The following is a 25120-nucleotide window of genomic DNA, read 5'->3' on the forward strand; positions in this document are numbered from 1 at the left end:
AAGAAAAATCAAGGAATGGAATGCTTGTTTATATCCTTTATTGTCTAGATTTCATAACTTGGCCTCAGGAATGAAAGTCATGAAAATAGCAGAATCACATGACTTGGCACACCTTAATGAAACTTCAAATGTGCTGAACTACACCCTCTATATAAATCATCAGGTGAATATACTCTCCTGGGTCAAGTTCACCTATATGTCAGCATCAGCTTCCATGTGAATCATCACTTTCAAAGAAAGAAACTAAAGGAATTTTCCAGATATGAAAAGATCTATAGATGCAAAATGTCTAAATAAGAATATTCTAATAACCTTATAACATCATATCTACTTTATCTACACATGCATATATAAACATATATGTACATATATTTGTACACACAGACACATGCATCACATCCATTAGTGAGAATCCTTCATCCCAATAACTAAAATTCCTAGTTGTGAAACTAAAATTTTCCAATTTTAGTTTTGCTTGAGAGTAATCCAGTATGTCTACTTTTCCTACCATTCTTCAACAATGCTCATGTGTGCCTTCTGATTATGAAAAGGAGGAGTTTTTAAAGTTATAATTCTTCTTCTTTTCTTGCTGTGAATATTACAAGCAATCTCTGAAATTGCACTAAAAAATATTTGGGAGTCACACCCTTTGTTTCACTTTCTTAATAAAGCCAACAAAAAGCTTTCAGGGTGGATTTTTATAATAGCAAATGTCAACGCAGACCTGTTAAATACAGTGAACAAACTTGCCTGCTGCAGAAAGCATTCCACACAAATCGACTAGGTGTGGCTTTTATTCATTGTTCAGTCACACTGAACAGAATCTGCTCTCTGGTTACCATCCCATTGAGGTTGACATTCCCTTTATCTATGGGCTTATAATAAGCAAACCATATTAAATCTTGCAAAGGCAGATGTGCTTTTCTGGTATCCCAGAAACAGATCAAAGTATGCTTTGTAGAAAGACCTAAAGTTTAAGCCAGTAATATAAATGGGTCTTACTGGGAAACCATACAAATATAAGAACTAGAAATATTTTAAACAAAAGCTTGACTATTTTAGGGACATGTATTCAATTATTGGTAATGGGGTGATTAAGAGAGCAAGAGTTGTTTGGTGGAGAGCCGGGATAGGGAAATTAAGTAAAATTAAACTTTACTTCTGTAATTATATCAGGATCAGGATCCATAATGAAAAGATTTCTTCCAGATCAGACTGGTAAATGCCACTTAAAATCGTTTGCATTAACTCAATTACAGAACATCTATGAGGCAGCCTCCTAGGCCACAGAGCAGGAGCATATCAGCTACAGCAGGCTTAGAATTTTGTACACATAATAATTGCAGAAATTAATCTTTTATCAGTTTATCACATCATAACAGCTATCATTAAATAATCTATGAGGTAAAAAAGTAATTTCTAATTGTTCCCTGGGATCTTCTAAGTAATGCCTTGTATCTTGTGACATGCCATAAAATAAATTGTACTCCTGTGAGTCATATCAATCATCATCTGCAGTCTAAAATCTGAAATTACCACCAATGAAGAAAAAAACCAAAGGAAATGCATTTTACTATAGAAATCATGTTGAATCAAATTAGACAGCATAAATCAAGAGGCTAGAAAACTTAATGAATTTCTTATCGGATTCTAAAAAAAACAAAAACAAAAAAACCCCACTCCCTACTCCTCCAGTGTGATCCCACATGATCAATAATGCAAGAAGGATTGAGACTTTGAATGGAGAGACTCTGGCAGAAGTTGAATGGAAGGTGTATAGTTACCACTACTTTACCCTACAACTCGCTCTCTGATTCCCTGAAGCAGGTCATTTGACTGGTGCTCTGAACTAGCCCCTGACCTTTGAAAAGAGATTTGCTCTAACACTATAAAATATGGTGGGCTCAGGTGTTTGACAATAAACTCTTGCTCCCAATCCTTGCTCAATTTGAAAGTAAGACATCCCATAAGAGGATGAGGGTAGCAATGTTGAGTTAAACGTTCCTTTGTCATAGTCACTTTTGAAGAATATTCCCGTAACCCCAGTCTAACTCTATTCTGTGTGCCTGTGAGTTCAACTTGTTTCAAGATTCCACATACAAGTGAGGTCAGGCATTATTTCTTTCTCTATCTGGCCTATTTCACTTAGCATAATGTTTTCCAAGCTAATCCATGTTGTCTCATTTAATAAACTATACAAATATCATATTTAATTGTACATCTTAAACATATATACTTTTATTTGCCAATTATATCTTAATAAAATGGAAAAAAGTAAAAGCTCCTCTGGTTTATTCTACATTTTCTGGACACACCAAGCATATTCACTTCTGTTTTGTACATATCTAGGAGCCTTTGTCTTCCTTCCCTACTCCTTTAGACCCAGGGAGGAAACGCAGTGTGTGAAAGCCCAGGAAAGAGTTTCAGTAAGGAGTTGACAATGAAAAGTATTAGTGAAGGTCAAACAGGAGCTCTGAAGAGGCTATTGGTGATCTGAGAATCAATTTATCAACATAATTAATTATCACTGGGTTCCAAGGCAAATATTTTGGCAAACTAAGAGTACAGGCCATGAAATATATTTAGTTTACCTAAATCTGTCTAGACATTCTGGAAAAAAGAATATCATGGTACAAAACATCAATGCCCCTCTCAACTGTTTTTTGCATTTATGTATACAGGCATGACAGTTAAAGGGTGTTACATTAACCCAGATTTCCTTGAATTCTGAGAACCAACTTTATAATAAGCTTTTGCTGATAGCAGATTGTCTTATTCCCATATTTTCTTTGCATCTAAATAACACATGTATCTTTTGGCTTTCAGTGTTTATTATATAGTCACTGATGGAATGGGTAACAGAGAAAGGTAACAGCTCTTTCAAATTTATCTTGTTAATTTTAAAAATGTTGGCTAGCTGGAATTAGAATGAGACACCATTGTGCTAAATCTGAGAGCTGAAGAATTGTAGCAGAAAGGGAACAGTTTTCAATTCCCTCTGAGAAGTGTTGGGCCAAAATGCAACATTACATTTGAAGGTATCAGGACAAGATAAATTCTCAATAGGACAATATGAACAGATATAGCTTAACTGCTTTCTATAAATACATTTAAACTCACTGATCCACAAAAATACTAGACACTTATTAATCTTACTAATTTTGTGCAGAAGGAAACTCTGTATTTAGGTTAAGTAGTACAAACCACCACTGAATAACTAGCTAGTATTCCTCAAGAATGTTAAAGTCATTCGAAATAGGAAACAACTGAGAAATGGTTACAGATCAGAAGAGAGAGGGGAGACAGAATCCAAACAAATGTACTGTGGTACTGGTATCCTGGAGTAGACACTGGAATAGAAAGGGAACATTACTGGAAAACATGGTGAAGTGGGAATAAAGCCAGCAGTTTAGTTAACAGTAATATGATAATCTCAATTTCTTGGTTCTGATAAGTTTGCTATGGTATTTTAAGATGTTAACGGCAGGGGAAAGCTGGGGTGTAGCTCAGTAGTAGAGCACTTACCTAGCATGTTCAAAACCCCAATTTCAGTCTCAGCCCTGTAAAAAACAAAACAAAACAAACCCCCCCAACATAAAACAAAACACTGGAGAAACTGGGTGAGGGGTAATGCAGGCACTCTCTGGCCTGCTTTTAAAGTTCTTCCAATGAATCCAAAATGACTTTAAAATAAAAAGTTGATTTAAAAGGCAACAACAAAACTATCAAAGAACAGAGAATTTTGTTTGAATTAATGTCCTAGAATTCAAAGATTTCCATGTAATAATAATCAACCTTTCTCTTCATCTTAAAATGCACTTGCTCCTTTGTTAATATTCTTCTAGGAATCAACTAATGCATAAATGCAACCAGAATTTCAATCCCATGCACCTGATTGCTCTCTTCACATGCACAGCTCAGAAGTGTCAATGAACATGAGCTGAATCCTAAATCCTGTAGTAACTAGCTTCCCAAAAGGCCTACAAGGTTATTCCAATGTAGATATACATGCTTCAAATAAAGTACATGAGGCTGGGGATGTAGTTCACTGGTGACACACTTGCTTAGCTCACATGAGGCCCTGGGTCTAGTTCCCAGCATCATAAGACACACAATATGCACTGTCAACTTTCAGATAGCTGTGACTTACAAGTGATGACATCTGAGCATTTTGGAGCATAAGCTGCATCTGCTGGGCGAACATGGCTGCTGCAGTCTTCTGTTGAATCAGATTGTTACGTCCATTAATCTCCAGCTGCGTTTTTAAGTGTGGAGGAGGGTGAAGGTACTTGCAATTCTCACGAGTACACCGACCCTAATAGTGAAGAATTAGACAAAGTTTTTATTTAGTATTTCTAACAATCTTACATGGTTGAGGAAATAAGAGCTTATTTATTAAGTTCTTATCATGTGCCAAGAACTTTCATAAATGTTTTCCATGAATTAACTTATTTCATCTTCCTAAGTGTAAAACTGATACTCTTACAATCTTCATTTTCTAGGCCAGGAAACTGAGACTAAGAGAGGCTAAGTGACTTGCCCATGCACACACAACTAAAAAGTGACAAAACTAGAACTAAAACCCAGCTGGTCTGATTCCAGAACTCCTTCTCTTAGCCACTCTGCTCTGCTTTGGTATGTATCAAGTTATATTTAGAACATAAAATATTGTGAATATTATGTCATAAAATTTAAATAAATTACAAATTTAAATAAAAATCATCCATCACGAGTTGGCAAATCATGTGTTTTTAAAGAAGACTTGGGATTTGGATCCACATGTATAAGTAACCAAGAAAATTCAGGGAAAACATTTAATAACCATCTACACATAGATATATAAATTTTGGATTCCATGATTTGAGGGCAATCTAGGAGCTCTTTTCCCAAAATCCACAATGTGAAAAACATCCTGAAATCCACTGACATTCTGTTAACCAAAAAATAAATCCTTATATCTGGCAGCCAACTTTTTCTTCAGGCTCCAGAAGCAAAGGCCTTACATTACTTAGATAATTGAAACCAAAGTATATTTTAGATTCTCAGCTATTTGGATGTCTTATTGATGATTTAAACACCTTCAAGACAGGATAACATGTCAGTTCCACAGAATCCAACATGCCTTTGGTGTCACCTAAACACTGACATGGCTGCCAATTATGGTGTTTACTATGTGGTAGCAAAGAATGTCACCGGACTAGCTGTTTATCACATTATCATGTGAACCATTGTTGTTTTCAACTCATGAGCACTACATGCAGCAGCTAATAATTATCTCATTTGGATTACTAGGTCCACTATAATTCTTTTATGGCAAACACAACCGAAAGAAATTCTTATTCCTATAGATACTAAGATTCTTTATAGTGCATGAGGATATTGGGAGACGAAGAGAGAGAAAAGTGACATTTTTTTTTTTTTTTTTTGGACTCAAGAGTGCAAGTTGCTAGGCCACCTGAATTCCCAGGAGAAAATCGAGTTAGTGTACCAAGTGTTTTTCATTCAACACATGCTATGCATTTTTCTTATTTATGATGCTTAAGTAGTTTAGGCAATCACTTCTCCATATTTATTTTTCTTGCCATGAAAGCATTCCTATAAGTTCACTGGGAATCCAGGTGTGGCCTTCAAAACTTTTATAAAGCTATATATAATGCAAACTTTTTGATGGGGGGTACTTCACTCATTCATTTTATTTTTATTTTTTGAATTTTCAGAGGAATTTATTAGTGCATTACAGGTGTATATAATAGCTGGGTTCATTTCCACATCATCATACGTGCATTGAATCTCTTTTACTTTTTAATTCATTTAAAAACATTTAAAATATTTTAAATTGCACATAAGAATCATACACATTTATGGCATGCAGTGTAATATTTCAATACATGTATACAATGTGCAATGATCAAATTGGCATAATTTGTCTATCACCTTAAACATTTATCATTTTTGTGTGTGTGCTAGGAACATTCAAAATCCTGTCTAGTTAGCTATTTTTTAAAACATACAATTAATTATTGTCAATAATAGTTACCTTACTGTGCTATGGAACATTAGCAGTGATCCCCTATGCAACTGCATCCATTAACCATACTAGATCACTGGAACCAGGTAGCTCTATTGTTTTACCTCCCTGGCAAGAAGTGGAATATAACTTAAACTTAGTGCCAGAAATGAAAAGGTACACTGTTGCTTTCTATGGTGGATGTCTTTTTGTTTCTCCTTTTGATCAATTTAGATATAAGCAAATTTAAATGATTTTCAAAGTCTAATAACATTTCCACTTCAATTTGCCTTTATATTTCTCTGCAAATCCTGGAAAAAAAAGAATTTATAGGTTGAAAGAATTAAGAATGGTATTAACTTAATCCTCCTGAATTCTTACAAGGAGACTAGGAATAGCTATATAATTTCAGCACATGTAGGGACTGTAAGGAAATCCTCATCTGTGCTAAAAAATGACAAAAAAGAGGTTTTTTCAAGATGAATGTGTTCCAAAGTAAGCCATTAGCTTTGTTTTTACATCTATCATATCTTGCAGCAAGGCAAAGATGGTCTCAGGATTTTAGTGTATACATCTTCCACCCTCCACCCACATAACTGAGGTTATCTGGCTTAAAATTCACCGCCTGGAGGAGGTATGGCACTTAGTGACTTTCACCATCAGGCATGCTAGTTTATATTTCTACTTCAGGCTTCCTCCTCCTCCTCCTTCCACACCCCAACATTAAACATTTCCCCAAGGCTCAGGCCTAAATCCTTTGCTGTCTCTTCTCATCTCTTTTCCCTGGAGAAATGAAATTGTTCCAAAGTTTTTCTAAAGTTTCATCCTGCCCTGCAACTGTCCAGGTCTTAAATCTCTATCTCTACCTCTGACCTCTCTTCTGAATTTCAGACCTTTGCATCACCAGTTGCAGCAGCATTTGAAGATACTGCCTCCCAACCAGGTCTAAATGCCTCACTCCTGACCTTCCTTCTCCTTTTCTTATCTTTCATCTTGCTGCTTACGCACATTCAGGGCCATTGCACAAATCCCTAGGCTTTGGGGCACTCACATTGCAGCAGTGAGAAAAGAAATTAGGCAGCTGCTGAGCAGGATCGCCTTAGGATTACGAAGCCACCTAGTGCTTGTTAACACAATTAGTACATATGGTCACACAATACAATTTCTAACCCTTCTGCAATGCACACACAAACATCACACATACACACACACACACACACACGTATATAAAGACTGTCTTTCAGTTTGTTTTTTTTTAATGTGGTGTTGAACCCAGTGCCTCATGTGTGCTAGGCAAGTGCTCTACCACTGAGCCACAACCCCAGCCCAAGATCATCTTTGTTACTCACAAATTCCAAATAATACATTAGTTTTTTAAAAAGAAAGAAAAAAATAATAATTGGGATTTCATTATTTGTGAGAACTTTGAAAGTTTTAATACCATTTGGAATGAATGCAATCAGAGAAGAAGAAAGGGAGGGAGTATAGAATATTTGGCACATTTTCTGCCAACCCAGAGATAAAAAATTGAACATGCCTTTGTGCTTTTATATCATTGTTCCTTACATATAGCAACTTTAGTTTTCACTTATAACATTTTTACAAAGCGAAAATGGTAAACAAATAGGAAAAAAAGGATAATCATGCCTTAAAAATTACATCAAGTTGGGCTATAAAACTAAAGTCTGGAATATGAGGCAGCAAGAGATTTAAAAAAAACATATTCATCTTAGTTATGAGATTTTACTTGATTTATAAAGCATTCTCTTTTGAATGACAGAATTCATAATTTAATTCTATAACAATGCAAATGCATAGCAATACCATTTTACCAGAGACTGCTGTTTATGTTAAAGAAAGCTTATAAAATAAAAAAATCTGCATTTTCTTTCGAAACAATAGATGAGGAGAACAAGTAATTTAATATCTAGGTTATCTGTGGAATACAAAGTTACAAAAGAAAACCAAGCCTCTCATGTTTTTCAAAATGTCTTTAGAACTCAGGATAATGTATCTATGTGCAGAACACTTGGTGATAATCAACCTCCTCTAGATAGCATTTTGTGGGGAACAAGCTTTGCTTTTGATATTTGGTAACACTTTCTTTTCATCATTACAGGGGATAAAGACTGTGGTAGATTAAGTATGGATGGGATGAAGTGTGGAAGGGGCAGTGATTGTCCCAACAGAGTATGTAATCATACATTATACTTGTATTTTGGAAAAATCTATGACTAGAAAGTTCCAATGATTTTTCTGAGCTAACTAAGCACTCTAAGTGGGCCACAAGATATCCCACCACAGTAAATCTATAATAGCCCAGAAACTATCTTGAATCTTAAAAAAAATCACTTCTCACTTTTCCCTAGCTAAGTCGATGGTGTCCTAAGCCCTCTTTCTTCCAATCTAGACACAAAAGGTCAGAAAGGCCATGTATTAGTGGAAAGTATTAGATTATGTAATTTATCAAGGACTCATAAATGTTGTATCTGTCACAATTACCACCTTTCTCAGAGGTGCCTATATCCTAAAAACAGCAGCTAAGGCTAGTCAAGATATATTAAACCAGTCTCTCTCTCTCTCTCTCTCTCTCTCTCTCTCACACACACACACACACACAAAAAAAAAAAAATCTCTCTCCTTCCCTTCTATATATACAAAGTTAGAGAAATGTAAGAGATGAGTGTGAAAGTTCATTTATACTCGCCTCAATTTCTCTCCTTTTCCATTTCCTTTTGACATTAAAAACATGTCATTCTCTTCTGGTCTTTCATTATGTTATTGAGTTAAGAAAATACCACAGTGATTCAATAGGAAAGTAGTTCACTGCTGAAGTAAGTGCTCCTATACCTGTGAATCTTCTAGCTCCCTTTTCCCACCTACTGCCTTAGAAAATGCAGCCAAAAAAACAGCAGGAGGGAGGAATGGTCAATGACATTTCTGAACTACATCTACATGGAATAGTTGATAACAGACAGAGGAAAAAGTTGCGGAGCATTTATAAAACCTCCCAAATTCAATCTACTGCCTTTTTCCAACCTTCAGGCTTTTCACAAATGAATACAAAGCCTCTGACTGAGGGAGAAAAATAGCATTGTAGTGATTCAAATCCCACCTAAGTCTTGGGAGTTATGAGAGTCAGATTCTGTCAGATAACAAGACTTCCCATGCACTTGGTGATAGAAAAAGCCTGTGAAAAGTACTTTTTTTTATGTTCATGAGAAAGCTCTACCATCCATCAAAATAAGAAAAGGACCCTAGGAAGCTGAAAACTACCCTTTGTCAGTCACAGTATCTTAACAAAAACAGCTGTTGGCAGAGTGACTTGCTTCTTCAAATACATTTGAAGTTATAGGGGAAAAAACCCCAAATGCCCTCTCTCAAATATAATTATAACTGGATTATATTTTCAAAGACATAATCTCACCAATCTTCCCTACTACCAAGAGTTAAAACTTAAATGTTAAATAAATAGACCCGTCAGATGATTTGGACTATGAAGAAAATATTGTTACTGCATTTTAACCATCATGTGTTAAATGAAATATCCTATTGATAATGTTGCCCCGATGTAACATACTTATGTGTATATACATGGCTTTTCAGAGTAAGTAATAGGAATTTGAGCATTGGAAATCATAGGTACTATGTTGCCTGGTTCCTGCAACAATCACAGACCTATTAAAGTCTAGGAAAAACCTGAAAGAGCTAAAAGTGAGTCAACATTGGCATACATTGGGCATTAGCCAGATATCAGCAAAGAAATGGCAAATTTTCCATTTTCTTTCTCTTAGAATTCTGTCTTGGTCTGGAGTTGTGGCTCAGGGGTAGAGCACTTGCCTTGCACATGTGAGGCACTGGGTTTGATCATCAGCACCACTTAAAAATAAATAAATAAATAAAGGTATTGTGTCCATCTACAACTAAAAATACTTTTAAAAAAGAATTTTGTATTTATAAAAATGGAAACAATCTACAGCATTTTCTCCTCCAAATAGTATATCATAAATAAGTATTGATGTTATGCACAGTACCCTTAAACTTCTGCATACAACTTTTCCTTTAAATTTGAGATGTAAGAAATCTGGTGAAAAAAGTCTACTAAATCATTTTCTGAATATATTGAAGGCAAGACTCATGAGGTTGAACATAGACCCCCATGAAATGGGCCAGCCAAGTGCCCCCCATTTCAGTCAGCACTGTAGATACCTTCCTCATGCTGGTGGAACACTGTTTTCTTGACATAATTCATATACACATATACAGAACAATGACTTTCATGCAAATGAGCTATCCAATTTGAATAGGCAAGAACCTGGGAGGAATGAGATGGACATCATTACCCTAAGTACATGTATGAAGACACAAATGGTGTGACTCTACTTTGTGTACAACCAGAGACATGAAAAATTGTGCTCCATTTGTGTACTATGAATTGAAATGCATTCTGCTGTCATGTATAACAAATTAGAACAACTTAATTAATTCATCAATTAAAAAAAAGAACCTGGGAGGAAATGAGAGAATTTTCTTACCTAGTTGTCCTCAAGAAAGCTTTTCAATTGTGACCTCCAAAAGATGAAGGGAGGGTCAGCCTCAACAATTACACTGTTGTTCAGAAGGAGTCTGCTAAGATTATTTGATTCTCAAAATTGAAACATTTTAGGGCTCAACCGGATTTTGAGGAATGTCTTGTGCACCTCTATCTGACTGAGAAAGTCAAGGTCAAAAGGGTGAGGTGACTTGTCCTAACTCACAAGCAGTTCAGCAAGCCATAAAAGACAAGTTTCCAGGATCTCATTATCCAACATAGACTCTCAGTTCAAAGGATTCTTCCCCTACAAAGATTTTCCTGAAGCTATCTCCCTACCCCCACATCCCTTATCGCTCTCTCCTTTGCGCCTCCAACTGTACCTGTACTCAGATTAGCCTAGTACTTATCACTGAATACATCGATAAATTGTTGGCATGCCTATCTCCCCTATTAAAGTTTGAGGCCATCTAAAGGTGGAACTGTACCTTCCTCATCTTTTGAATCTCCAGGGATGTGTCTGTGCCTGGTGAATAGCAGCCCCACCATATGAGTCTGTTGGACTTTGTGAGAATAATTTCATAAGGCCTACCTACCATTTAGAAGCCTAATCGTTTCTCTTACTATTTCCTTTCATAACGTCTTTCTTCTCCCTTCAACACATGATTGAAGCTATTCCTGGTTGTCTCCTCCAAATGAACCGCTATCCTATTTAGGTCTAGAAAATAGCTAATTTTTTCATTATTGTTGTTATAACTAGAAGTCCTGAGGAATATGGGATTATTGTGGCTGAAAAAGCCTGGTAGTTTAGTATAGCTTATCCAGAAGTGATATGAATCCATGAGGCACACAGACACAAGTCCTAGTCTAATTTCAGGGGTCTCTGGCCCCAAGGGCTCCCAGGATATAGGGTCCCATAGGCTGTATACAAAAACCAGTAGCTGATCCATATCTAATCACCACCTGAGACTGCCCAAGGGGAACCCTGAATTTCCAGGGTCAGTTTACAACTGTTTCTCTAACTGCCCCACCTCCACCCAGAATTTCTCAGAACAAGCTGTAGGTCAAATTCCCTGAAGCTACTTAGACAAAGGTGGAATACAAGGCTTTAGGAAAATAACAGCAGGTGGAGCCTTCTTGTGGATCTCTACTGCATACACTGACTTACAAGAAAAATGTTCCACCTACATTCTACTTCAGTCACATTAAACATTTATTTTCAAATAACCGGGAGCTTGAGATTTTTCTTTGGAATTTTTTGGAGAGCAGATATCACTAAAAATCTTAGTTGCTGTTTACAGGGAAAGGAAGCCTGCCTCACCAACACCCTGAATCTTCTTCTGGCTCCCCTCCCTCTCCCAAACACACTTTTTACCCCTGCTTTAATCGAATACCTTCAATTGCTTTAGAAAAATATTAACCAGATGTTTGGTGAATAACAAGCTCATTGAGAATGCATCATTCTGTTTACAAAACAGCCAGCCAGAATAAAAGTAAGACCCCAAAGACAACAAAGCACATTGGCACCTAGCTACCAAAATCCAGAAGGCATTCCTCATGGTAAGTATCCACAGAAGCTGTCTTTAGAGCAGCTGATGGCAACTAACATAAAATGTCATGAAATTCAGAAAAAAAAAAATGGAAAGCAAAGTAATGGCATTCAATTTGTTACTCTAAGAAAGAAAACACACATAAAATCACACAACCAAAAAGCTACTTACCCCATACACTTCGTTATAAAACAACAAAGCGTTGTTTCTGGCCCATAAGTCAAATCTCCTGTCCTAATGGTTCTCTCACTCCCTTTTTCTAGACAGCCCATCCAACATCTACCAGAGCAGTTTACAAACCAGGACAAAAAGGACACCAGCTGCTTGTACCCTTTCTTCCCGGCTAGGGCTCCTGCTTAGAATCCTATCTGGGGATGTCAGATTTATCAAATAAAAAACACAGGGCTCCCAATTAAAATTGAATTGCAGATGAACACTGAATATTCTTTAAAGAATAAGTATGCCCCATACAATATTTTCTTTGGCAGTCCTCTCCCTGGTGAGTTGAGCTAAATAAACTCAAATTCTCCAAAACCCATTTTATCTACTTTACCACAAAGTCCTAGGCAGCCCCCTCCATGTAATCCCTGATCAGTCAATCAGTTGCCCAGAGTGAAGCACAAGGTACTCAAAGCACCAGCTTACCTGACCAGCTGCAAGAAATCGAAGGAAGTTGACTGTTAGAGAAGGCAATTTTTTAATTCCATAGCTCCTCCCACCAAAAGCTTCACACCAATCACTTAACTTATCAACCACTCCACCTTCCCACCCACAGAAGCAAAACTGGACTAAAATATGTCCAAGAGATCTTTTCTGATCTTGATGCCTGCTGGAGCTCCCTCTTTAGGTTAGGACGCAGAGGGGCATGGTGTGTGACTCAGACCTCCAATTTTTTTTCTATTTTTGTGGTGCTGGAGATAGAATCCAGGGCCTTGTGCATGCTAAGCAATCGCTCTACCACTGAGCTGCCCCCCCCCCCCCAGCCTGCTTCCAAATTCATACAACAGTTTTTTTCAAAAAAAATTTTGTAGCTGTAGATGGACAGCATGGCTTTATTTTGTTTATTTTTATTCAGTGCTAAGGATGGAACCCAGGGCCTCACACATGTCAGGCAAGTGGGCTACCACTGAGCTACAGCCCCAGTCTGATAAAATAGTTTTGAGCATATAAATTGTTACATGAAGATGAGGCTTTTATGTTTTTTAAGGATGTTTTTTGTGGTGTGAGGGGGTGTGGCAGAGGGCAAGTGAATATTTTCTTTTTCTTAGACCTGTCTGGAATACTGAATTTCAAGCAAAAGTCATCCATTATAGTCCAGGGAAATGATTGATTAGCATCATGTTTCTATAAACACATAAGATCGATGCAGGTACATATTCAAAATATGCAGATGAATAACCATTATTTGCATAGATATCTTTTTCAGTCAATCCTTGATTATTCATATTAAAAGAGAGGGAGAAAAGTTGAGGGGCATGGCTAATTCTAACTAATAAAGTAATATATTCTGGGAAAAATAGCAATTCATAATAGCCCCATATTTCTGAATACAATTTTCACAAGAAATGGTGATAATGAACATTTAGGAATCAATTGCTAGACACAGTCCTGAATTTATTTTTTATTCATTAAGAAAGCAGATGCTTCCACTGGAATTATCAAAGATTCAGGATTAATAAGGTCAGAATGAATGAAATTGTACAATGCTGTGGAAGTTGAGATGTCTAGAGACAAATCATAGAAACATTAAGTGATATATCTGGAAAGGCTCTTGGAAATCTTTTACTCCATTATTCATCAGAGTATGTACAGAGACCACTAGTTCCAGAGAGGATTCTCAAGAACTAGGTCTCCTGGTCAAATAGGTAGAAAAAAATGGTGTACTGTCTTGCTCTAGTCTGATGATATGCAAGAGCATAATAAAGGTTCTCACATCTCCTAGGGGAAAGAAACTTGTTTATTAACCCAGAATTTTCCAACATTGTTCAATAACAGAAACTACCCCTACACCTTTTCATCAAAGGCCGGTTGACATCTCTCCATAGAATACCCTTATGAAAATACTGATCTAACTCACCTTCCTCAGGGTACAGGTAAAGAAAGTGAAGCCTAAACAAAAGTGTGTGATGTTTATAGTTTTCTTCTCACTTTCATTTTGACTTTTCTCCTAAATTGAAAAACAGAGTGAAATCAAAAGAATTGGATCTTTCATTGAAAGGATACTTTTGCCTATACTTCATCTCTCAAAAAATAACAAGGTGGATATTTTTTCCTATGGTTGCTACAAAATAATATCCCACAATCATCCTGCCAACACCCCTTTCTGAAGCTGTAAATTTCCTCAGATCTCTCCAAATGGCCACTGTCTTTCTTCTTTTGTTTAAAGACTTCACTCAGGCTACTCCTGAAATAAAAACTTCAAGACTTCTCTAACTGGATTTCCTATACTATGACTTCTTTCCCTTGAAACCAAGCCAGTTATTTTAGGTTTTCCATGACTTAAGGGTCTCAAGTGAGTTTTAGCTGTACTAAAACATAGGAAGTGGGAAGGTATTTGGCAATCCCCACAATTCCTACATGTTTTAGTTATGCACTAAGCTTAAACATTGGGGTTTCTACTTGGCAAAATTAAATTTCCTGTCTCTAAGTGAAAAGAAAGTTTCAAACAAGAATTTAATTTAGACAAACATCTTACAAAGGTGTAAAAAGAGTATCAAGTGAGAAAGTCACTGATTATTGTTCAGATTTAAGCAATTTATCTCTGTGGGTCTCAGCGTGCTGCTGAATAAATTAAATAATTATGTCTCTATAGCCAGCCACATATCCCTCCACCCAAAGGTTATGTAAAGGGCAGATACAATTATTGATTTACCACTGCATTTTGAAATCAGGAACACAAAGATGAAAACCAGTTGCTCTTGTGCTAAACATGAGTCTTCTTTCAGATAAAGAAATGAAAAAGCAAGCATGATACCAAAATGCTTGTTTACAGGGTCTTGCTAAATTCCTAAGAGTGAGATCATATTTCAAACCCCTAATAGAGCCACATATATTCACTTTAAAATAAGCATGTTCCTTATAATCCTTTCCAACTGCCAAACTAATACCAAAAAATGCAGTTTCCAAGCAGAACATTTTACTTGGTGGCTTGGATTGCCATTAAAATACTTTGAGACATGTACAAAGTCTACATTTGTTAGTGATAATATATATTTATCACCAAAAAGTCTTATTGAGACCTTCGTGTTAACTTGTTATTAAAACTGTAGGCAGTTTAGAGTATTGCACAAACCCCCAAAGAAAGTTCCATTTTTAGCATTTTTAGCTAAGTGATTCTTTTTAAATGCATCAAAAATTAGGCCAACTTATGGTCCATTTTCGTTTTGTAGACATGAAAACAAGCAAATTCTTTCTTTTCTAAAAGTAAAGATCTATTCTGCTTGGCATGAGTATCTACCAAGTTGTTTAAAGATTCATTCAAAGTGTGTCTCAGAGATGTGAATAGAATCTACAAAGTTCTAAATGAAACTGTTGCAATTACTTTTTTTTTTAAAAAAAATCTATGTGTTTTAAAATGATTCTTTTCTAGTCTAATTTGGCAAAGCTTTCAGAGGAACAGTTAATATTTGATGATGATGAAACTGTACTCAGTACTCAAAAACCTAAACAAGGCCATCTACAAACAATGTAACTAGAAGTTGGGTTATTTTAACTAAAGTGATTAGGGGAGAGTTTTCTGTTTTAAAATAAATCAATCCCTCAACCATTAATTCTCTGCCCTTACAAAGAAGAATTTGAAATATGACCACTTTCAAAGAATGCTTATCTCTAAATCCAAGAGAAGGACAAAATAAAGCAAAGACCAGATAGAGTTCATTAATTAGCTTTAAAATCTATCAAATTGTACTCCCTAAATCAGTTTAAACAGTAGGAACAAGACTTATTAGAAGATAAGAACACCTGGAAAAATGTGGCATTCTTTCAAAATGTGCATCCTTTAAGTTTTAAGGTTTCTAGGGTCATTTGGGCCATGATGATCATCTAATTAGTGCCTTTTAAGGAGTGGAATCCTTGGTTTGGTGAGAAAAATAAAACAAAACAAATCTACACAAGCTCCATTTTCCTATTCCTGAAAATCAGGATAAAATTAGAAAACATGTCTTTCTGGAAAAAAAAATGAGTCTGTTTATGCCTCTTATATAAGGTAAATCAAATTCCAAGCTAGAAAAGATTTGATAAAGTAGCTGCAGTAAAATAAACTAGACAGTGTAAAATATCAGCATGTCAATCTTTTACACTTATTTTTCTACTGAAGGTAACCAGAGCATTTATTTGGCTTTAGATGGTTTCATGTTTCATTGCGTTTATATACTAGACGCTAGCATATAAGGTCAAATGACCCCTCAGACTTGAACTAATGCAGAGTATTTATGAGTGCTGTAGAATAATTGTATATGCAGTTTTAGCTCATATCCCTTGTCATGGGACAATTGTTAACACACATTTAGAGATCATGTTGAGATCCCTGTAAAATTATGTTTTCCATTAATATCATAAAAGCACTCATCATAACAAAATTCATTTGAGAGATAATTAGAATACTGTGTTCTGGTTTGCATTTTCTTCAACACCATTTCAACCTGTACATTAGTATCTTACCTCATTGTGTATTTACCATGTGCCTGGCACTGGGAAAAGTATTGTAATATGCATTATGTCATTTATTCTTCACAATTTAGGAAAGGCCCAAAATGGCAGAACTAAAAAGTATTAGAGCTGGGATTTCAACCTAGGAATTCTGGATCCTGAGTTCACATTTTTAAGACCAGAACTTTATGCTTTGTAATATTTAAAAAAATATACACACACAAACACACACACACACACACACACGTGTGTGTGTGTGTGTGTGTGTGTGTGTGTGTTTGTTGTTTATGGACCTTTATTTTATTCATTTATTTATATGCAGTGCTGAGAATTGAACCAAGTGCCTCACACATGCTAGGCAAGTGTGCTACCACTGAAACAAAACTCCAGCCCTGCTTTGTAATATTTTGATAGAGCTAAACTGAGGAACTGGTTCAAATATTTCTACTGTCTGAGCCACGTTTTTCCTTCTAAGATTATTTTACGGCTTGAATGTGAGGTGTCCCCAAAAGCTCATGTGTGAGACAATGTGAGACGGCTCAGAGGGTAAATGATCCAGTTGTGAGAGCCTTAAAAAAATCAGTGAATTAGTCATCTGAATTTGAATGGGAACTGAAGGCAGGTCGGGTGTGGGTCATTGGGGACATGGCTTGGGGGTTTATATTTGTATCTGGTGGATGGAGTCAGTCTCTCTCTCTCTCTCTTTTCTTCCTGATCATCATGTGAACAGCTTCCCTCTGCCACTCTTCTGCCATGATGTTCTGCCTCACCTTGAGCCCTGAGGAATGGTGCCTGCTATCTGTGGATTGAGACCTCTGAAACCATAGGCCCCTAAATAAACTTTTCCTCCTAAAATTGTTTGGTCAGCTCTTTTAGTCACAGCAGTGAAAGAGATGACTAAAACAGATTATAACAAAGATTGCAATCATCTGGCTGTTTGGTATGTCCAGAAACAATTTAACAGACAAACATGGCAAGTAGGATATTTTGTTAGGTATCTGGGGTCTCAGGGGATTTGAAAATGAATAGACCATGTAATCAAAAGTTAAAATAAGTCAGTTCTGGAGCAGAACAACTACTATAAACATATCTTCTCTTAGCTGTGTCAGTCAGTTTTGTGTTGCTATGACAAAAGATCTGAGATAAACAATGTATAAAGAGGAAAGATTTATTTTGACTCATGGTTTCAGAGGTTTTAGTCCATAGTTACTTGGCCCAACTGCTTTGGGGCTTGAAGAAAAGAAGAACATCACAGCAAAGGGCATCATGGCAGAGCAAAGCTGCTCACCTCTTGCTGGCCAGAAAGCAGAGAGAGTGACAGAGGGAGAGGGTATGTGGCCAGGGTCCCAATATCCCCTTCAAAGGCATGTACCTAGTGAACTACTTTCTCCAACTAGGCCCCATCCTGCCATCCTGAAATTTCCACTACCTCCCAATAGGGCCATCAGTTGGGAACTAAGCCTTCAACATATGAAATTTTGGGGTACATTTGAGATCAAACCACATGAGGGGGGATAGAAAACAATTTATAATAAAAAAGATACCTCGACAATAGCTCATTAGTAAGTGTCTGCAGAACAGAATTTTACCAGTTAGTTTGGGAGAAACAGTGTCAAATTATGAGAAATTGTGTCATGAGAGCTTAAGAAAAACTGCCATGACCTGATAAAAGGAAGAGTCCATCAACACCCTTTGGAGATTGAGAACCAATGGAGAAAGAAGTGGGGTTTGAAAGAGTTGGTCTGTGCACTTTGTGATCATTACTAAGAGAAGAACCTCTTCAAAACACACTAGCGCCTTTCAGAAGCAGGTTTACTCAGACCACAATTGTTTGAGTACTGTAGGTTTAACACTATCACAAAGTGGACAATGCCTCCAAATAATGACAACGATCAACCTTGTCACCAAAAGTACAAAGTGTCCTGAAGCATTTCATTCCTCTAAGAACACAGGCAAATAAGAACTCTCATAGAGTACACTGTCCGCCTCACAAAAGATTGCCCTACCCCCTGTCAGTTTCAGTGGGAATCTGATTTAAATGGCCATAAAGTAGAAATATTTTGAGACAGTATAAAGTGGAGGTGATGATCTGTGGGCCTGGGAATTAGGGTTTGATTTCTTCAGTGCTTCAAATGTAGCTGATAAGCAAGAGTTACATTTATTTGTTTTCTTTTGTATATTGTCAATTTCTTTCCATCCCCATTTTCTTTTTTCCTTTTTTTTTTTTTTTTTTTAGTATTGAACCCGGGGATGTTTTTGCCACTGAGCTACATTCCCAGCCCATTTCTTCCTTTCCTTCTTTCCTTTTTAAATTTTGAGACAAAGTCTCACGAAGTTGCTGAAGCTGGCCTTGAACTTGTGATCTTCCTGCCTCAGCCTCTTGAGTGGCTGGAATTATAAGCATGCACCACTGAGCTCAGCTATATTGTTGCCAATTTCATGTTGGTTAAGTAAACATTAGTCACAAAACTGATGGTTTTCAACTACAAATGAATATGTGGCTATATCATGTAACTATGTCAATAATGTAAACATATAAATTCTATTCTCTAATTTATAAATTAGGTTTTTCCACTGCTTTTAAAACACAAAGTGTTACAATCATTTGCTGATGACATTAGGGAACCTAGCTCTTAACATAAATGATTAAACAACAGAGAGTGCAGAATGCAAAATTGTACTTATAATTTTAAGATAATATGATAGGGAAAACTACAAAAATAATTCCATTCTTACATGAATCTTTGTAACCAGGCCCCAGACTCTTTATACTCTGACTTCTAGCATATTTATTCCTAGGACAAAGAAGGAATAAACATTTAAATGAATGCACTATTTTATTGGAAAGAATTCTTAACCTGGATTCAAGAACTCTGGATTCTAATTACTTTTAGATCATGGGTAAATTATTTTCCAATTCTGTTAATTAACTTCTCTAAGAATAATTCCTGCCTCTACATATTTTATAGGTAGTTTGAAAGAATACAGGAGCAGAGTAAAATTTAGTGTGCTTTGGAAATAAAATAGTACCAGATGTAAAAAATATTATGTATTTTTCTTCATTACTTTTTTACCTTAAAACTAAAATACTTACTGAGAATTAACCATAAACAGTCTGACAAATTATAGGTATTTGTATCATTTTTCTCTCCTACACATGGTAATATTACATGCATAGTTACTGATTAGATGAATAATATAGGTTATCACATGCCTAGGGAGGAAATTTATATATATAGTGTTAAAAAACAAGGACATATCTCTTATTATTAGAACTGGATATTACTGTTAAGCAATTTCTGCCCCCACAGCTTAGTGGTATTATAGGTGAAAGGGCAGAGGTTAGAAAAGCAGATCCAGGTTTTAATCTCATTCTTGCAAGTAAACTAAGAGAAAAGAATTATTACTCCTTTTTCTTTTCAACTGGTAATAAACCAGTACCAACTTAGGAGACTAGTTTATCTAATCAAGAGACATTTTTTTTTAACCATTATAAGCTTCTTACTTTAAGATTTAGCATAACTAGGGCTAGGGATGTAGCTCAGTGATAGAGCACTTGCCTCATATGCTGGAAGTTCTGGGTTCTATCTCTAGTGCATGTGTGTGAGTACACACACACACACAGACACACATATCACTTACACACACACACACACACACACACACACACACACAGAAAGATCCACCATAACAAAAATTCACTTTAGCATCACAATGAGTAAAATGTTCAGTATCATTTCTTTTATATGAAAAGCATAGAATATATCACCATCTTTGGTTGACTCTGTTTTTAATCCTAACTTTGCCATGATTACTGCTATATTTTATTTATGACATATATTAAAATGATTAAAAATCAGGCAAGTCAGTTTTTCCTGTGAGGATAAAACAAACAATAGACTATAAGAGAAAATGCTAATGGTGCTTAAAATACTATTGATTAATTATAGCAAAGGTATTTAAAATATTACTTATATAAATTGGTGAAATAATACAATTAAATTTCATTATAAAACTATTTTAATTCATTTTTTATTTTCCATATTTTGCATCTTGATAGGCCAATGTCTTAGATGCCAACATTGAGCTATGTAAATGTGAAACATGTTTAATATTATATGTATATGTATGTATACATATGCACAATCTTTTTATCTTCATGTTTGCTGCATATAGAATTTTGTAGGGCTACTTGTAGCAGCTGACAATACTTTCAATAGAGCTTTTGTGGCACAAAAAAGTCATTAATCTTTTCAAATAATAACTAAAAATTTTACTTTTGGGTTTCATATATTTGGACACCAACACAATTCTTACCCACTCAGTCATCTGTCATGTAATATTGCATGTAATGGCCAGGTGATGGCACCTGCCTGTAATCCCAGCAGCTTAGGAGTCTAAGTCAAGAGGATCACAAGTTTGAGACCACCCTCAGCAACTTAGCGAGGCCCTAGCAACTTAGTGAGAACCTGTCTCAGAATAAAAAGTAGAAATAAATAAAAAAAAAATAGAAAAGACTGCGGTGTTGTTTAGAGATTAAGCACCCCTCGGTTCAATTCCAAGTACTAAAAACAAATAAAAACACCCTCTATGAGACATTTCTATATGATCCACAAAAATAAGGTTCTGTGGCCAAAGAATTTTGAGAAATGTACATCTGAGAGCCTCCTCTAAGCTAATAAGCATTAGGATACTCATTGTAGGGAGAAATATATAGGCTTCCCAAAGATACATAAGTCCTCCAGAACAGATACAAGTTTTCTTCCACCAGATCTGTGTATAAACATACAACCCAAGAAAAAAGCCATTTTGAACAAGCAGCAAGAAAGGAAAAAGCATTCAGGAAACAACATAGTACTAAACTTCTGAAACTTTGAAAGATCATCTTTAATTGACATTCTTCTAAATTGTTATAATGTCCTCTAAGCCATTGGTTCTCAAATGTTAATGCTCATCAAAATCACTAGGAGGTTTTCTTGAAACACGGATGCCCAGGGCTACCCCCAGAATGTTCGATTCAGTACTTACAGGGTAGGGCCTGAGAATCTGCATTTCTAGCAAGTCCCCAGGTAAAGCAAGTCTGCCACCACACTTTTGAGAAACTCTGTCCTATCTGACAATGGATTTAGCCATTTATTGAGCAGTTTGTTATATTACTGATAATTCAGTTTCTAAAAGGTCATAGTGAAAGGATTTGGACATCTTAATTCTATGTCTCTGACATCAGTAATGATGTTAGCACTCATGTAAAAGGAGGCCAGCCCAGGTCACTAAAAAGAAACACTGGGCTTTTCATAACCTATTCTACTAGTCCTCCAAAATGCATTCATTTTCTGTTTGCAAAAGTAGGGCTATTAGTTATAATGATAAGTAAGTATATGAGAACTCTGTTTACATGTTGCTTACATTTGCTCTATAAGCTTCTTTGAGAGTGTTTTCTAAATGTATGCTGTGTATGCAAATTTAAGGGAACAAAGGGTTTTCTAATAACCTCCCCTCAGCTCTCCTGTCAATTTATCCCTTTACTCACTGCAGGACCCCTCATCATCTGAAAGCATTACCACTTCCAATGCCCCGGAATTACATCTTGAAAAATACAAGCTAAAAGGAAAAAAATACATTTTGCGTCAGATGAACAAACAAGCTAATGCTGACCACAGCATTTCAACGTGGATAATCAAAAGTTGAAGTATCAATAGATCCCTAACCCTCAAAGCAAGCACTGAATACAAAGTTCACCAATTGCACCTTGCAGTAAGGCCATAAGAAAACAATACATCGCATAGAGCAGTTTCTCCTCCTTCCCCATCCCCCACAGTGCTGGGGATCAAACCCAGGCCATGCACATGCTACTGCTGAGCTACATCCTTAGTCCTCACTGAAGCAAATAAACACTTGTTTAAGGAGTTCTAAGTATTTTTTACTCTTTCCTTTCTGTATTAAAAATAATCTCAGCTGCTCTTGTTTCTTCCTTCCTTACTTTTTTGTTTCATTTTATGATAGATGGATACATAATAATTGTACATATTTATGGTGTCCATTGTGATGTTACAATTCATGTATTTACTATGTAATGATTAAATCTGTGTCACTGGAAGCCTATTTTAAACTGAGTTCCCCAGTTTGCAATGTTGGAATGCCTGGAATACATTAACATGTCTAAATGAAAACCATTCAGATAGCTTAATAAACTGCACATAAGAAATTCAGAGACGGAATTATCCCCTTCCCTTGCTGATTTGCTCTTAATAGTAAAACAGCTACATTCTTCCAAAAGGCTTGGAAATGACTTACAAGAAAGATACCTTTCTAATAAGGTCATTACAAAAGACTTTCTCTATTACCCCCCTTTAATTACTATGTAATTTTATTCATTACATTTTCATTCTGGTTTTGTTTCAAATGCATTACTACTGGAGCTGAAGTATGTCAGGATGAAAACCCTTTCTCAATTGACATCTCCTAATTTTCTTGTTTCCTTCCTTCTTTTCTCTCATCCTCCTCCATTTCTGCCCCCCCCCCCACATCTCTGGCTTGAAAATAACATGATTTTTCCCTATGTGTTTCTCTCGTGGAAGAATAGGAAAATTTTGGGAAGAAATAAACAAAATATGGTATTTTTATTTTATATTTTATCATTTCAAAGATGAAGTAAATGTCATGTGCTACCAAAGTGAGACAAATTTCCAGTGGTGTAAAAAAAATTGAGATTCAAAAGAAAAAAATGGCCATTTATGATAGAAAAAATCCAACTTAAGGCACACATTTAAATGCCTTTGACCAAGTTATAGCTACAAAACTGATTTTGACAGAGGGACCCTATAACCATACTACTTAACTAGGTAACAGATTAGACATGATGTTAAGAGCTATAGGCTGGGTAGAATGTTAACTACCTCTTTTTTTTGGGGGGGGGGTTGGTACCAGAGATTGAACTCAGGGGCACTCAGCCACTGAGCCACATGCTCAGCCATATTTTGTATTATATTTAGAGACAGGGTCTCACTGAGTTGCTTGAGGCCTCACTTTTCCTGAGACTGGCTTTGAATTCATGATTCTCCTGCCTCAGCCTCCCAAGCCACTGGGATTATAGGCATGTGCCACCATGCCTGGCAACTACCTCTTAACCACATTGTGTTCATCTACTTCTCAACTCTATCACTAGCTTTCTCTTCCCACTGCCACCACTTAATTTAATACTTATCATTTCATACCTTCAATATTTCAATAGCTTTCTAAAAGGCCCTTTCTCATTAGTTTCTTTTGCTCTACCAATTTTCTTGCATTGACAGATGTTATCATTTCTCTGCTTAAAAATGGCCAGATTTCTCAGATCTACAAAATCAAGTCTAAACTCCTCACTGACTTTGCAGCCTATACCTCTGAAGTGCATACTCTATGAAGCTCTATGCTTTAGTTGGACTTAACACTCCACTACCCAAACACGTAAGTTTTCCCTTTGTGTAGTCACCCTCTCTGTTTGCAAAATCTTCATATTCCTTTTCTCAGAATAGTTAAATCAGTACCTCTCCCATGATTGTATCTTTAACTATCACATTTGGATGGAATCCTAGTGCCTGCCCCTCCCCTTGGACTCTTAACTGTGAGCTTGTACCTTACTTATGGCACATAGTACAAGCAATCTCTCACTAAGAGGTTAGGCAGGAATCACATCTTCCATACTTTTGTATTTGGCACAATGCTGAGCTCAGTGCCTAACAAATAATAGGTTTCACAAATGTTTGTTGAATGAATCATTTCTTTGGGGAATTGAATATATACAAACTCTTAGTGGATTTAACAGGACTTTCAGCATTAAATAATCCTGACATTTATAAAAATCCTTGTAGTAAACCACAACAAATAGTCATACAAATTGATGTTGCTGCTTGTTTTGTATAAAGAGAAACAGAGGCAGTAGGATTCCCATGACCTGCTCAAGGCCACACAAGGAGCCCTTGTTACAGCTATTATTACAGGATACATTTTCTATGTTTATGCCACTTGCTGATACTGTTTTTCATTCCTGATATTTCAAGGGTTTACATCTGTAACTCACCCAAGAAAGAGGGATTTATCAAGACTACTTTCTAGGCTTCTTTGAAAAATAAGACAATATTCCAAAATTAAGTCTTTCATCCAGTGGGGTACTGTGGAATGAAGACGGACATGGTTTCAAGACTTTTCAATTGCATTTATGTTAAGATTAAATTTGTTTTTACATGGAATGCTTTCTTGGCTAATAAAAAATTAAATAATCAGGAAATTATAGAAACTCTAGATATTATTTCACTATAAAAGCTAGAAAAAAGTTAGAGGAGATATGAATAAAACTTAACAGAAAAACAACTTCTGGGATAGGCATTTGTCAAAATTTTAAAACAA

General features: G+C 36.1%; 1 protein-coding gene across 1 annotated transcript in view; it reads right to left on the reverse strand.

Moving 5' to 3' along the window:
- Mbnl3 (muscleblind like splicing regulator 3) overlaps nucleotides 1-25120 on the reverse strand; it is a 59814-nt gene that overhangs the window by 25315 nt on the left and 9379 nt on the right. Inside the window, exon 2 of the mRNA XM_077106271.1 lies at nucleotides 4151-4315. Within this exon, the coding sequence (XP_076962386.1) occupies nucleotides 4151-4315 (165 nt within the window). The remainder of the gene's footprint in view (nucleotides 1-4150; nucleotides 4316-25120) is intronic.

This window comes from Callospermophilus lateralis, chromosome X (genome assembly GCF_048772815.1).
Source record: "Callospermophilus lateralis isolate mCalLat2 chromosome X, mCalLat2.hap1, whole genome shotgun sequence".
NCBI classification, from domain to species: Eukaryota; Metazoa; Chordata; class Mammalia; order Rodentia; family Sciuridae; genus Callospermophilus; species Callospermophilus lateralis.